Consider the following 16,840-nt stretch of genomic DNA (forward strand, 5'->3'; position numbering starts at 1 on the left):
ATGCACAAGGCTTAAATAATATTTTCCATGTATTCATGAAAAATTTGGTTTATTTATAGTTTTAGCTAAATTAAAGTAGGTCCTCTACGATTTTTAAAATTAGATCCTGTAAAATATGCTGGCTGCCTATAGTTTTGCTTCAACAGCTGAGATTTTATCAGTGCAACTTTGAAAAATGATTGAGTTGTGATTAATATTTATAAATTTTTGTAGCAAGAGATGAAGGATGAGATGAGATGGGCACAACAAAGGAGGGAGAAGGTGCAAAAACAAAATATGGATCAAGAGGTAAAGTGTTATTCTTACTTTTCAATTCAGTCTCTTTAGCTCCTTTATTTTAGCACCTCTTATTTGTTATAACATTTTAGAAATATTTTCTAAATAAACAAGTTTTGAATAATATGACACTTAACAACATATTTGAATGCAAAATAGTTAATTTTTGTTGCATATGAAGATAAAACATTGTATGTTTTGACAGACACAATGATAACTAAAAAAGGTACAACAGTTAATATAATAGTATAGTAATTTATTTATTTATTTATCAAAACTACCATTTCAACATAGTCACCAGAACATTTTTTAAAGTTTGAAAATGTATATAAGTAGGGATATGTCGATTCTGATTTCATCTATTCCTAATAAGTAAAAATGTCCTAATGAGTAAAATACCATAGAAGTAGCCTAATTAAATAACAAAAAAATTTCAGATTTCCCCAATCCACCGTTTAAAAAGTATATTATTTATTCATGACTTTTTTACACTCTGACATAATTTAATTCTAATAACTGAGATTTTGCATTTTGTTATTAAAAATATATACAGGCTACAATTCAACAATCAAGCCTACAAAAACTATAATTTAAGTAATCAAAAATAAAAAGTTATATGATTGTGTTAACTTATTTATATCACCGTTTCCTTTTTCCCTTACCATAATAATGTATCATTCATGACCTTCATGGCTTTGGTATAGCAAGATTTTTAGTTGGCGGTTTTAAAATTTTCTGTTAAAATTCTGTATTCTGAAAAATTAAATAATTAAATTAAATAATGATCTGTCATTTACTGTAGAACAGATTTCCCTGCCGTAAATCAAGAAATAAAGAAATACCAACCTCCATAGCCTAAAATGAAAATAATTTTTTTCATGTTGACGCGATTGAGGAGGTGAAGCAAGCCATGATGAGAGCTGAGGATTTTATATTTTTAACCACTACTCTTGTAGGATTGCGCTGCTCGTAACACTCGATGTGCGAAATGCATTTAATTCCGTGAGGTGGTGTGATATATTGGACGCTCTGGAGAATGTTCCGGCATACCTCATGTGCATCATAGAAGCTTATCTCCAGTTCCACCTCCTCACGTATGACACTATGGATGGCCTGCGGATGATGAGTGTCACTTCTGGTGCTGCTCAAGGTTCTATACTCGACCCAGACCTCTGAAATGCAGCTTTGATAGCTGCACATAAAGTTGAGCTGGCTCAGCTAAAGCTAAACCGAGTTATGCACACCATAAACGCATGGATGGCAGACCACGGTCTCTTACTTGCTTTGAACAAAACCGAGACCGTGGTTTTGACAAAAAACGTATTGACATCATCCGTCCGTGTTGAGGGTGGGGGCCGTCGAGGTCCAAATTATTCATTCTGCTAAGTACCTAGGGTCATGGTGGACAGCAAGCTTAGCTGACGGGATCAGATCTTCCATACAGTTGACAAGGCCGCTAGGGTGGTTTCTTCTCTTAGCCGGTTGATGGCCAATGTCGGAGGGCCTTGGTCCAGTTTTAGAAGGCCATTAATGTCTTCGGTGCAGTCCGTACTCTTGTACGGTGCGAAGGTGTGGGCAGACGCTCTCAATAAGGAGGTATAGAGGACGTGGTTCGCCCGAGTGCAGCGTCAGGCAGCACTAAGGGTAGCTTCTGCCTCCCGAACAGTGTCCGAGCCCGTCGTCCTGGTGGTTGCTGGAGTCATACCCGTCAAACCTTTGGTGGCGGAGAGAAAAGCAATTTACCAGGGCCTTGGGGAGGACCAGGCACGATTTGAGGAACACACCCGCACCTACCAGCTGTGTGTGGCAGGAGAGCTGGGAACAGGACACACGGGGACGCTGGACCAGGTGACAAATACAGCAAGTCCAACCATGGGTTAATCGGCAGTGCGGAGAGGTGAATTTCTACCTGTTCAGGATGGACAAAGCCGTGTCATCCGATTGTATATACTGCCCAGGCACTCTCGATGATGTGGAACATACTTCTTTTGGCTGCCAGCATTGGGAAAGGCCCCGTCTGGAGGCTCAGCAGTCTGTAGGTCTGCTGTCGGTGGACACGGTCATACCGATGATGATGGAGGGTGAGGTCAATTGGATCTGTGTGTCACATTACATCGAGCTTATTCTCCGCGCCAAGAAGCTTGACCTTGACCGGGATGCGGTGTAGGTCATAAGAATCTAAATGCTAGAAACGGTGCGAGCCCTGAGGGCTTAAGTCACATGTTGGCCTTACTTGAAGTAATGTGACAAACAATTGCAGGTCTGTGTCCAACAGAGCAGAGGGGGGTTTTTAGTGAGTGCCTAAAACCTGTGTGCGTAAAATCATTTTCCCTCATCTCCTTTGAAAAAAAAATTAATATGTCAATATTCACATCAATTTACATATCTTAATTACTGGAATACTATGCCAAAAATTTGAGCTCAAAAGAACAACTGAGTAAAAATTGAGAGCCGTCAAAGATTCAAAATGGAAGATATCTCTGAACGGCTGTCATTTCCGCCTCGGTTATGCGTTTGAGTTCAAATTTGCCGCATTGTATTCTACTAATTAAGACCTTTAAAATGAGGGGTCACAACAATGGTCTTTACATTTGAAAACGTTTAGTTGCCTCCTATCTACCCTTAAAGGGGTAGGGGGGGGGGGGCAAAATTTTGATTTCTTGCAAAAAGCTATCATATAATGATATGTTGAAGTCGAAAAACTTTATCTTACGCTGTTTATTTTTTTAATGTCACTGTATAATCATTATTATTTAGTCTAGTAGTCCTCATAAGTGAACTAATTTACAATAAAGAAATTTAAAGGCCTATGTACAAAATATATATATGAATTTTAAATGGTCTGTGTTTTTGTCCTCTAGGCCCTCAAAACAAAAAGGTAAATCGGTCCTGGCTCTAAGTCTTACCACAAGACCTTCAGTAATAGCTTATTTCCTATTTTTTTGGAAATTCGCTTAAAGTGTTTTTTAACTGTTTGAAGATGATCAAAAGTTTTATGTATTTTTTAGCGAATTTCCCTATAGGGAAGTAGCTATTACCGTAGGTGGCACAGTAAGACCTAGACCCGGGACCGATTTACTTTTTCATTTTGATGTCCCCAGAGGCCAAAAACACCATTCGTTCAAATTTTTATATATGTATATATATATAGACTTATATATATATATATATATACGTCCGTGAACGCGATAACTTGAGTAATTTTTGTCCGATTTTGATGAAATTTGGTTTAAAGGTGTAAAGCAGGATAAACTTGAATGAGTTCGCGAACCAGCATGATCGGACCATGGGAACGAGGCTTTACGGGGGGTTTTATGGGGTAAAAATTGGTTTTTCTCACTTTTGACCCTCAAAACACATAATTTCCCAATTTTTCTTTAGACCTTTTTAAAGAGCTTAAAAAACAAATCATTTAGTTAGTATATAAAAGTATTTTTGTTCAATTAGTAACGGAGAAAATTAAAAAAATTGTAAATTTAAAATTCCCATGTTATTCTTATGGAAAATATTGTCAAATGTTGTAGTTTGCTTGTTTATATTTTGATCAAACTTGGCAAATTTATTTATTTTGTACTAAGCTATCAATATTTTACTAAAAACACACTTTATTAGTTTCCTTGTAGCAGCAAACCTAGGAACTCATTACCCCTAATGCTATTAAAATATATTTAACTGAAAATCAATTCAGACAAATGGAAATTCGCTTAGTCGGCAGGTTTGCTGCGGCGGGGGTATTTTATATCTACTAAAGTCCAACAAAAGTTTCTGTATCAGCTTTAAAACCACAACTGTTTGATCAAGAATATATAATTTACTCAGAAATGTGCTATATTTGGCATGATACAACACTCTAACGTGTACACTGGAGTCCCACTATTCTGAACTCACTGAGACCAAATCCTTCTGGTAGGGATTTGGAGTAAGTGGATTTCTGTAATAATTATACTCGCAACCAGGAATGTTTTGTTGCAATCGAGGGATACAATGATGACATCTCTGACACAGCAGCTGATGTTTTGATTTTGCTGTAACTGCAAAACTGATGACAAATTTGTCCTGACTGTGGAAGATCTTGACAATTTTGCTGTAATGTCGATCAATTTTTAAGATTTACTCATGACTGCACTGAACTTTTTCCTTCGCCATTGCAGAAAAAGTCTTTGAAAATGAGTGATTAATTTGCTGCAATCACAGATGATGTTCACGGTTTTGCCGTGATTGTGGTAGAAGATGATGATGTAGAAGACCGTAAAAAATTTCCATGATTTCAAAGTGACCATGGAAGATGTTTCTCGTTTCTGCCGTGACTGCTAAGAATAATAATAATAATTTTCAAACTCAAGTGTGGAATAGACAGATTTTCAAAATATTTGGGTTTGGAACAGTTGGGACTCTGCTGGGAAAGATGCAAATTATCAAGGTTCATTAGTTAAATGTATCAGTATTGTTACATTATGAGGTGATTACATTTAAAAAAATTGTAACAGGATAAAAATTGTCATGTTTCAGGGTGTGGAAATGGTCATCAGTGTACTAGACCATGCCATCAAGTTGGGCTCTGCCAAAGCTAAGCTGGAGAAGGCAGGGTTTTTGTGCCGTGCAGGATTCGATGAATGCACGATATTAAATGAACTTACGGATACACCAGATGCCCCTCTCCACAAGGCAGCTCATTTGATGTTGTGTCGCAATAAGCAGTCACAGGCCCAGGAACTGCTGAAACCTTACCTGACTCCCAACATGATCCACTACCCTGCTCTTATGGTATGTTCATAGTCATTTGTAGAGATGAATGGAATTGTAATTTAATTTCAAGACGGGATTTTTTCCCTTGGGCAAAAAGGGTTTGTTTTGAAACCTTGGGTAAATACTAAATATTCTTGCAGGTCTATAAATTATCTATAAATAAAAATTATATATTTTACCTACAACCGTTTTTTAAAGTAGCCATTTCAGTTCAGTTTTTAGAATTGAAAAGTTTCACTTAACAGCTGTTTACTTTCATAACAGCATAGTTTTTCTCATAACAACACAGGTAACGGACCAATGAGGTTCAAGGATTGAGAGAAAATAAGTAAAATAGTAATGTTTCAAACGTCAACTAATCAGCTGATCAGCTGATCAGTTGGCAATTTTAATTGTTGATCCGACTTGTTCCTGTTGATACTCGCATATTCTTAACCTAAGTTAGTGGAAGTTAAAGGAAGGTAGATTAAACTGATTTTAAATGTCAGTTAGTGAAAGCAAAGTTGACAAGATGGAAATGAGAGCACAAACTGTTTGTGCTAATCGTTTGTCACCAAAATCGAAACAAAGGTATGAAATTACATACCAGTAATTCATTAAATGGATGAAACAAAATAAGGTTAAACTGATAAATGATAATATGCTCTGGTTTATTTTAAAAACCTCTTAACCAATTTTTCACCTAACTCGTTGTGGACCACATATTCGATGATGAAATCTAACTGTAAATTAACTGTTTCACTATATTATTCTGTCGTCCAAAAAAATATGCAATATTTCCCTAATTGTACCTGATATTTATGGTAAGAATGCTGCTAGCAGAACCTATTCCCTGAAAAAGGTAACGTATTATTTAACAAAGTTTTACAAACACGTAATTACATGTAATCAGCTGATTAAACAATAAGTCGTTGCATCACTTTCAGTGGCAATGACAATAAACGAAAACATAACCTCTCTAAGAAGTTATGAGTAGTGATTGTTAGTAATTAAAAACCAGATTGTTAGTAATTAAAAAACGGTCGTAGGTAAAGTACTGTACGCAACTCGCGTTAATAGTCTTTACGACACTCGTAGAAGTTTTTAAGGCACTCGCCTTCGTGTCGTAAAGACTAACTTAACGCATGCGTAAACTACTATTCTGCATTTTACCTGTAAATAAATGTATTAAAAATAAGAAAAACCACCTCTAGCTAGCCACAAAGAGGCATTTAACCAAATATGACTGCATTTTTCAAACTATGTAGGGTTTGAAGGTCTGATATGATCACCAGTAGAAAACAAATGGTCAGCAATCTGACACATACTTTCTCCCATTAGCTTTTCAACAATGCCAAGCGGTGGCAGTAACTATGATATTTTTAGAGGAAAAGTCAAAAAAGTTGTAATAACTTAAAAACTGTAATTTTTACAACATTGGGAGTTGTGCCATTTTGGTAAGATTTGAAAGGACTGTAATATACTAAATTTTTATCCTAATTGTACAAGCTGTTTTTGTAAAAATCTGATTTTCCCGTTACTTTGTGGCAATTTATGGAAAAATCACATAAGTTACCATAAATTTTGAACTGGAATTTTGACACCAATGGGGGTTGTGCCATTTTGTAAAGAGTTAAAAGGGCTATAACATACTAAATTTTCATGATAATCAATTACAGAGCCATCATTAACATGTGACAGGTTCACGGCACCATTTTTTTCATCTCCAGCAATCACGACACCATCGTAAACATCTTTTGTGAAATTTGGGCAATCTTTAACATATCTTGCAATCACAATGTCATCGTAAACATCTCCCGTGAACACGGAGCTATCATTAAATGTGTCCTGCGTTTGTGATGTCATTGTGAATATTTCTGCGACTAGAGACTACATCATCACCTCCTGGGTTGGCAGAACCATCGTGAATATCTCCTGCCATTACATAATCGTTGCCAATCGCCATTACAGGACATCTCTCGAATCACAGAGGCGTCATCATTGTCACTGTTAGTGTTAACACATCAAAGTTGCTGAGGGTCGGAACAATCACCATCCCGTTAATAGCCTATCCCAAATTAAATTTAATCCCATCCCTAGTAATATTAGTTAATAGCTAGGTAGATTAAGTTAATAGTGATTGCCTAGTAATAAGAAGGTCGACTGTTGATTAAAAGTCATTAGGTTTTTTTTTGTTCCAAAACTGGACATAGTGGTGATCATGGCTGTATTATGATCATGATTATGATAATTTATTCTGTATTACGTTTTGTGGTCTATTGAGTTCTCTAACTGTGTTTTATTATTATTTTAGTTATTTTATAAAAAAATGTTCATTTCTTTTTGTGCTAAATGTTGTTAAAGACTCATATTCATTTTAGAATAAGAAAATTGTGTCAACCAAACAGACGGTTGTTACCAACCATAGTTTCAAAGTGTAATGTTTTTGGATGTACATTTTACCTTATCGTTTAAATAAAGCACTCATTCATTTCATTTTAATAGCACATTTTGATCTGGCACAAGCAGCTTGTTTTCCTAGACAATCTACACACTTTGAATTTGACGATCAAATGATACTGTAGTTTTTAAATTAAAATTAATATATTTAGTTTTTTTCTGGACTTAGTATAATATTGTTTTTGGAAAACCAGCACTGCAGCGCTTCTTTATCTTTGTTCAGTGACATTTTAATGCACTCCAACTTGTTTCTACATAGGAAATAGTTGTATCATCAGCAAATGATGTTACTGCAATTGTGTGAAGGTTCTATAATATTGCCATATTTAGAACCAATGTGGCTCCCGTACTAGGAGGATAAAACATTAATGTTAATCCTCCTAGCCCCCGGCGGGTACACCAGAGAGGGCCCTCTATGCTGATTCAACAAAATGAACTTGATAATTTTTTTACGATCAAATTGGAGAATTAACCTAGGTGGCTAGTAGGACACTACCTAATAAATAATTCCGTTCTTTCATTGATGCTAAAGAAGGATTTTAATTTAATGTAATTTCTTACTATTAACTTAGAAGGTTGCACTTTAGATTTGTTTACATCGAGTCATGTAAAAATTGTAACTCACATATGGGCCTCGGGCCAAATCAGATCGGTTCAAAATCAGGTTGCTTTGAAAACTGTTGATTTTTATATAATGTCGATTTTTGAGCCGAGCAGAACCTGGCCTATAAGCTTGAGAGATCAAGCACAAAAGTCAGAAAATCTAGCTCAAGTTGATTTTCTCCGTACTCAATACAATAATTTCCAATTAAAAGTAAAAGCTTTTATGTTAGCGAGGATCATGCTCACAAAATTTAATGATTAGGCCTACACTTTTGCCCCGATCGCGGATATCTACGAGAACATTCCTCCGCGGGTGACGATGACGATATCTCAGCGACCGCAGGAGATGTTCAATATTTTGCCATGATTGCGGAAGACGATAATGACGTTTCTTTTTCCGCAAGAGATATATCTAGTATTTTGCCGCGATTGTGGAAAAAATTATTTCCCCATCACCACGGGTCGTGCGAGATATTAGGAAATGGGCCGTGAACGCGGGAGACGATGATGTTGTTATCTGATGATGTCATAGGTTTGGTTGCAATCATGGTAGACTTTGATAGGCTAGTCTTCATGCGTAGGCTTTCGCGGCCGGTGTCATTGAAATCCATGATGATGGTTTACGGCTTCAACCGCGTCGTCAGTTGTATTTCACGTTTCGCCCTTACTATGAAGTGACATCCTCAGTGGCTAGGCTCAGCTGAGACTGAGTCTCAGCAGTGACTGCCATTCAATACAAACTATACATTCTAAAAAGTTTATGTAGTCCAAGCTCTCGGTACTCATTACGACAAAAAAATATACTTTACTGTGAAAAACCGTTGGGTTTCATTTTCAAGTTTGAGTGGGGGCCCTTTGTGATGACAAACCTACACTGTCAGGCTGGATTTAAAATAAAAATTAAACTAAGAACTATGTTTCAGGCTTTTCACCCATTCTGCACGTTATTGATGGAGCCAGTAAACATCAGGGATGTGGTGCAATGTCAACCCAGTGCACAACCTACTCAAAGGAGTTCAACTCAGTACCTGACTGTCAGGAAGGATATCCTTGCCGAGAGTATCCGCCTGAGAACAAATAAAAGTTGTCTGAATAGAAGACATAAAAAGAAAAAGTAAGTTTGTAGATATTAGCCTAGACACCTATTTTTATCAGTATTTTTACCTTTTTGGTAGCCTAAGGTGATGGGACATGTAGATCGATCACACAGGGGTTAGATCCATTGGGAGTTTTGGTTTTATTGTAATAATACTGTTTACAACTTATGAAAAAAAGGAACAGATTAATAACACCTTTATTGCTATTGGTTGTTTGGATTATTAAAAAAATGGTCCATAGCATTAACCTTTCACAGCCAACAAATGAAGATTCCTTGGGAAGTCAGTGTGCATACAGGCACTTTGGTGTCTCCAAACACTTACTTTTTTTAGTATTTTTACCTTTTTGGTAGCCTAAGGTGTCCAAAATTCTTATCTCCTGCGAGACGCGTTTCGCATTAATAACAATGCATCTTCAGTCGCTGTCATTGTCAGGTCTCAACATTGCCCACAGAAGTGGTTGTCACAGTTTACAAAACATATAACACAGTTCACGAAACATATATTTATATACAGTTTTACAACCATGGTCACACACGTACTGTACATCAAGCGAGCGGGAGAAGACACGCGATACCGCACAAGGTTGTAGGCCTACTGGTCATTCCTCCCTTATCTTGTCTTAATCAGCTGTTGTGTTATCCGTGGTAACCTCTTCCCCCTCTAGTCTACTGTACAGACGATAGGTTGTGTTAACCGTGGTAACCTCTTCCCCCTCTAGTCTACAGACGATATGTAACTTTATCAGAAAAGTCTTCTTTAACATTTAATAAGCTATGTTTACCCATTGAAGTGACCTTTTTAAAAATAAAATACTCCTCCCATATTTTCGACATTTGAGCGTTATCACAGGCTTTTAGCACATTTAGCGATTTTCAAAACTTATATTATGGGAAGGATGTTCTTTCAGGTGTTGGGCAACTTTGGACGTGGGATTTTTTTGGTTTCGGGCGTTATGTTCCTTAAAACGTTGTTTGAAAGATCTATTAGTTTGTCCAATATATTCTTTATCACAATCATCTCCATCATTGCATTTAATAAGATAAACCCCCTTGTCAATACTATGTTTTTCTTTTTGTTTCATACCAATATTCCTGCTTATTTTATATCCCGGCATGTAAGAAAACTTCTTAAAAATATTACCTACGTGAAGCGAGTTTTTGTTTACATATTTGAAAGGGATGAACTTGTGTGGTTGACTAGTCCTCTCATGTGTTTGTGGCCTTGATAATTTAAACTTGGCTTTCCTTATCATGTTATCAATTAAATCTGTATTGTAGCCGTTGTTGTAGGCAATTTGTTTCATAATTGATTTTTCTTTTTGAAACTCTGCGGGCGACAAATTATAAGTTAAAAGCCTGTATGCCATGGATCTGAGGGCAGCCATTTCGTAGGACATGGGATGATTCGAGTCCATTGGAATAACTAAATCTGTTTGGGTTTCCTTCCTGTAAATACCAAACTCTAACGTGCCATCTGATTTTAAAATGTTTACGTCTAGAAAGTGAATGGAGTTGTTCTGTTCTACTTCCATTTTGAATTTAATAGAAGGATAAATGTTGTTAAAATAGTTGAGCATTACACTAGCTTGCCTGTGTGTACCTTTTATGATAATAAAACAATCATCTACATATCTTCGGTAAAATGTAATTTTCTTATTGTGGGGCTTTGCTTCATTGATAATATAGTTTGATTCAAACTGTTGGAAGTAAACTTCTGCAAGTAAGGCAGATAGTGGACCTCCCATAGGTAGGCCGTTTGGGTCTTGATAAATGGTTTTATTCCATTCAAAATAGTTTTGCTCCACGATCTCCTTTACCATACTGACAATATCATTAATTTCATCAGTAGAGAATTTATTACATTCTATTAGTTTTAGTTTTAAAGCGTTGATTGCTTCAGATCTGGGAATGTTACCGTACATATTATCTATGTCCACAGTTATTAGGGTGTGATTATTATCTATATTTACATGTTTTACTTTGTCAATAAAATCCCTAGAGTTTATACATGTAAGGTCAGATTTAATGTCTATTCTAGATTTTATTAACCTGCAGAGATACTTTCCCAACTTGTATGACGGAGCATTTATAGAGTTAATAACAGGTCTGATAGGATTTCCAGGCTTATGTGTTTTTACCAGAGGTTTGAATGTAGGAGCTTTAGAGTGTGGATTGTACAGGGTTTTGCACGTTATGGGACCTATCACACAACTGTTGTTCAACAAAGACTTAATAGTCGAGGCGCTGAGGGGGTTTGAGCATGCATAAAAGTGTAACGAAATTTGACTTTTGATTGTTGCTATGGGTTCCTAGTAGATAAAGAAAATCGATGTTGTCGCATTTCTAGGTGGTTAATAACATGGGGGGGAGGGGGTGAAGTTGGGGGGCCGCCCGGGGGACCGCCGCGCACAAAATAGCTTATATCTCGTGAACCAAAAGTCATATGAATACGTTAGACACGTCAAACTGTGCAGAAAAATGCATTCTACAAATAGATTATGTAGTAGTTTCACAGAAATTGACAAGAAGTTACTAAAAATTATATTTTTTAAATTTACGATAAGTATAATCAGGAGTATAATGGTTTTTGTTGTTGTTTAGAACCATTAATTTTTTAATTGACAACTTTTGAGAGTAGTACACTATAGGTAAATAGTACTTCTGTATAATGAAACTATTGCGGTACATAACTTAACAGCTATACAATCCTCAGATCCAATAAACATAACACAAACAAAGGCGCAAAACGCGTCGCGGTCATTGTTCCTGCTGCCGTAACTATTAATGGTGAATACAGTTCAAGCTGAGACTTATATTATACTTTTAGAAAGATGGAGATTCTGAGGATTCATTTTCATATATATAAAATAGTATTGAGGGACTATTATGTAGCGAGAAATATAGTTTGTAAAAGAAGAGAGTTTATAAAAAATTTGGTGGTTAAACGTTTCCATCACCTGACCAGGCTGCACAATTGGTGCAACAGCTGTTTAGGCGATCGCGTAAAGGTAGTGTAAACGATACGAGTAGAAAATGTTAAATACAAGCCTTGGTAAGTGCCTTAAAAACTTCTACGAGTGTCGTTAACACTATTCACGCGAGTTGTGTGCATTAATTAACCTGCAACAGTATTTTAATTACCAAAAACCACTACTCAAAACTTAAAAAAGAGAGGTTATTTTTTCTTTACCCCTCATTGTCTCTGACAGTAATGCAACGAATCATCGCACCAATCGTTAACAATTAAATTGACCTGAACAGCTGAAGTTATAGTTGAAGTTCGAAGCATTATAATTTTACTTCTTATCTCTCAATCCTTGACCCTATCTGGGTACCAGTGGTGGTTATATTTTGGCCCTTTTGTAGTGGTACCATATAATTCACCAGAGAACAGTTACATGCCCATATAAGTAGATATCTATTATATATTATGTTTCAGTGATAAATGTAGAATATAATAATATAAAAATATATATTTTTTAGCAATGCTTTTAGGTGTAGTAGCAAGAGGTTTGCAAATTTTTGGATTATTCAACTTAGAAATGTCTAAATCAACCCGCAAAAATCATAAAAATAATGATTTTATCCATATTATCCAAATGTTAAGGTTGTGTAAAATATGATTCCTTACGTAGAAATATCAATGTTTTTTTTTTAATACGCATAAAAATAAAATTATAAAAAACTACCAAACTACTTTAATTACCAAATTGTATTTAATTGTTGTATGAGAAATAAATTTATTGCATCAACAGTAAATAAATATTATACTACTGTAACAATTTAGTATTTTCACAAAAATTTTCAATAGAATAATTTAATTTTTACTATATGTTTTTACTTTTATCAATATGTCAATCCATCTCTCTTTATCAAAACTTGTATAATATATGGCCAAACAGACCAATAGGTAATTGATTCAATACATTATAATATAGAACATTTTCAAATAACCTTATTTCATGTAAATATATAATAACCTATAACTTTTTGTAACAAAGTTGCTTCAATTTCAATATAATTTTACTTAAATAACTTGTCAAAATTCAAATTTAGCTCTATGGCAAATGAAAATTGTTATAATATATGTGTGAACAGTGGCCTACAATTTTCCGTGATAAAGTCAGCATTGACATATGTGAATGCAACAATGCATCAAACCTTCCTCACTTCTAAGAGTGCTGAGCTAGTATGAAGATATAAATTGTAAACTGCATATTTTAATATAAAATTTTTTTTTAAAGTGCATATATTTGGAATAAATTAGTGAAATTTGATTAAAGAAGATCCGTCCTTGTTACAAACATTAATAACTACACAACATCAAGAAATTTAACTGTGAAGAAGACATCAATTTTGGTGAGATCACTCCAGTAGACATTTTCTTTCCTTGGATCGAAGCCATTACAACACTTTTAAGCCTAACTTTTGAACTTTTGTACAAGAATTTAAAAGTCAAGAAACTAATAGAAGCTTATATAGAACATAAATTAATTAACCTTTCAGAAAATAATTCGAACATAATTTATATTTCAAAATAAATTTAATTAGGCTATATATAATCACGAGATTAAATTCAAACGCCGCTCGATCACCCCACCTGAGATAAAGATCCATGCAATATAACCCCTCAACCTAAATAAGAACTATTGTAATAGGCCTAGCCTAAAGCTTAATTTAGTAAATTCATTTGCCACCCTTTGTAAACTTTTATTGTGAACCCTTAGTTTCTTTTCTTTTACCATCAATTTTGTATTGTAATGAAATAAATTGAAGTTTAGATACTGTACATGGAGTTTCCATTGTATTCCTAGCTTGTATTTGTAGCCTTGTTACACTGCATAGTTTAAGAGTAAAAGCTCTTTCTAAAAATGTATAGTTAAATGTAGTTGAAATCGAAATTTCCTGAGTAATTTACGTCGGAATGTGAAATGTTAACATTTTTTTACGAAAACATAATTTTTATGACCTTTTCAAAACTACATAAAATTGTTATAACCAATCTCAGATTCGGAGATGTATAAATTGTAGGGAATTTATTGTAGTTTCAGATGGTGATGGAAACGATCCACCACCAAAATATATTTTGAACTCTCTTCTTTTACAAACTATATTTCCTGCTACATAATGGTCGCTCAATACTATTTTATATATATATGAAAATGAATCCTCAGAATCTCCATCTTTCTAAAAGTATAATATAAGTCTCAGCTTGAACTGTATTCACCATTAATAGTTACGGCAGCAGGAACAATGACCGCGACGCGTTTTGCACCTTTGTTTGTGTTATGTTTATTGGATCTGAGGATTGTATAGCTGTTAAGTTATGTACCGCAATAGTTTCATTATACAGAAGTACTATTTACCTATTGTGTACTACTCTAAAAAATTGTCAATTAAAAAATTAGTGGTTCTAAACAACAACAAAAACCATTATACTCCTGATTATACTTATCGTAAATTAAAAAAATATAATTTTTAGTAACTTCTTGTCAATTTCCGTGAAACTACTACATAATCTATTTGTAGAATGCATTTTTCTGCACAGTTTGACATGTCTAACGTATTCATATGACTTTTGGTTCTCGAGATATAAGCTATTTTGTGCGCGGCGGCCCCCCAACTTCACCCCCTCCCCCCCATGTTATTAACCACCTAGAAATGCGACAACATCAATTTTCTTCATCTACTAGGTACCCATAGCAACAATCAAAAGTCAAATTTCGTTACACTTTTATGCATGCTCAAACCCCCTCAGCGCCTGGACTATAATATTTTGGTTGTATTGTCTAGTTTTGTCACCTATTTCTGAAATATCATTTTTTACGATATAATCTTTAACCTAAATCGCATATAATTATATATATCTCTAACTAAATCGCTAAATGTGCTAAAAGCCTGTGATAACGCTCAAATGTCGAAAATATGGGAGGAGTATTTTATTTTTAAAAAGGTCACTTCAATGGGTAAACATAGCTTATTAAATATTAAAGAAGACTTTTCTGATAAAGTTACATATCGTCTGTACAGTAGACTAGAGGGGGAAGAGGTTACCACGGATAACACAACAGCTGATTAAGACAAGATAAGGGAGGAATGACCAGTAGGCCTACAACCTTGTGCGGTATCGCGTGTCTTCTCCCGCTCGCTTGATGTACAGTACGTGTGTGACCATGGTTGTAAAACTGTATATAAATATATGTTTCGTGAACTGTGTTATATGTTTTGTAAACTGTGACAACCACTTCTGTGGGCAATGTTGAGACCTGACAATGACAGCGACTGAAGATGCATTGTAATTAATGCGAAACGCGTCTCGCAGGAGATAAGAATTTTGGACACCTTAGGCTACCAAAAAGGTAAAAATACTAAAAAAAGTAAGTGTTTGGAGACACCAAAGTGCCTGTATGCACACTGACTTCCCAAGGAATCTTCATTTGTTGGCTGTGAAAGGTTAATGCTATGGACCATTTTTTTAATGATCCAAACAACCAATAGCAATAAAGGTGTTATTAATCTGTTCCTTTTTTGCATAAGTTGTAAACAGTATTATTACAATAAAAACCAAAACTCCCAATGGATCTAACCCCTGTGTGATCGATCTACATGTCCCATCAAACTATGATTTTGTGTTTTGTTGTTCCTGATATGTTTTTGATACATCTTGTAGAGTAGTTTTGTCATTAGTTTACATTTGATGTGATTTATTTTACCATTGATTTGATTTGTGTATTTTATTAGGTAAGTCAATTTGTAACAATTTTTATGTAGTTTTAGCAATGAGAGTTTAAGTATGGTTCAAGAAATGTCTTTAGTTGTTGATAGATTATTTCATTATGTTTAGTTATTTGTTCCTGATATGTCTTTTATACATCACGGTTATTAAGTCATTTTTAGACATAATTTATCCTATAGCAATATGGTGTTTGCATTAAAAACAGCTAAAAATGGTAACCAAATAAGTTTTTTTTCCTAGTTTTTAAATACATAAAATGCAAGCTGCACATTACACATCAAAGTTAAAAGTGCTTAAATATCTAATAAGTTAAATGCTTAATATCTATATAAGCACACTGACTTTCCAAGAAAACTTTATTTATACGTATTATTTAGTTTAAGTGTAATGTAATGTAATGTGATGATGATCCAGGCAACCAATGGTGGTTTTAAGATGTTCCTTTTTTACATAAGTTGAATACTTGGTATTAGTACAAAACCAATTAAATAAGGTAACCCTCCAAAGACTCTAAACAACAAAAAAGTTTAGTAATTTAAATAATCATGTTTTGTTTAATGTCTGTTCTGATATGTTTTAATATATCTCTGTTAAGTAGTTGTTTTACCCACCTATAAATGAACTTGTAACTCAACAATCGTTAGTCCTAGCTAGTAGAGGTGACCATGAACATAAAGCCATTACGAATAGGCAAGTAGATTTTTATATTTTTCATGATTTAGAACCATTGGATGAATACTTGTGAAATATTTTTTTGTTTTATGTTAAAGATATAAAGTTTGTATTATTACAATAAAAACCAACACTGCAATGGAAAACCCCAGTGTGATCCGAACTACAACAGAGCTAACCATTAACTTGAGAAATCCAAATGGTTACCATTTAGATTATTCTATGATATTGTGTTTTGTTATTCCTGATATGTTTTTGATACATCTTGT

General features: G+C 34.7%; 1 protein-coding gene across 1 annotated transcript in view; it reads left to right on the plus strand.

Annotated features, from left to right (window-relative positions):
• LOC128998588 (uncharacterized) overlaps positions 1–9,259 on the plus strand; it is a 66,864-nt gene extending 57,605 nt beyond the window's left edge. The window contains exons 14-16 of the mRNA XM_054424793.1: positions 214–288; positions 4,786–5,040; positions 8,988–9,259. Coding sequence (XP_054280768.1) covers positions 214–288; positions 4,786–5,040; positions 8,988–9,182 — 525 coding nt within the window. The 3' untranslated portion in view covers positions 9,183–9,259. The remainder of the gene's footprint in view (positions 1–213; positions 289–4,785; positions 5,041–8,987) is intronic.
• Positions 9,260–16,840: the final 7,581 nt, after the last annotated feature.

This window comes from Macrosteles quadrilineatus, unplaced genomic scaffold, assembly GCF_028750875.1.
Source record: "Macrosteles quadrilineatus isolate MER2022 unplaced genomic scaffold, UCM_ALF_1.0 Scaffold_7__1_contigs__length_78375512, whole genome shotgun sequence".
NCBI lineage: Eukaryota > Metazoa > Arthropoda > Insecta > Hemiptera > Cicadellidae > Macrosteles > Macrosteles quadrilineatus.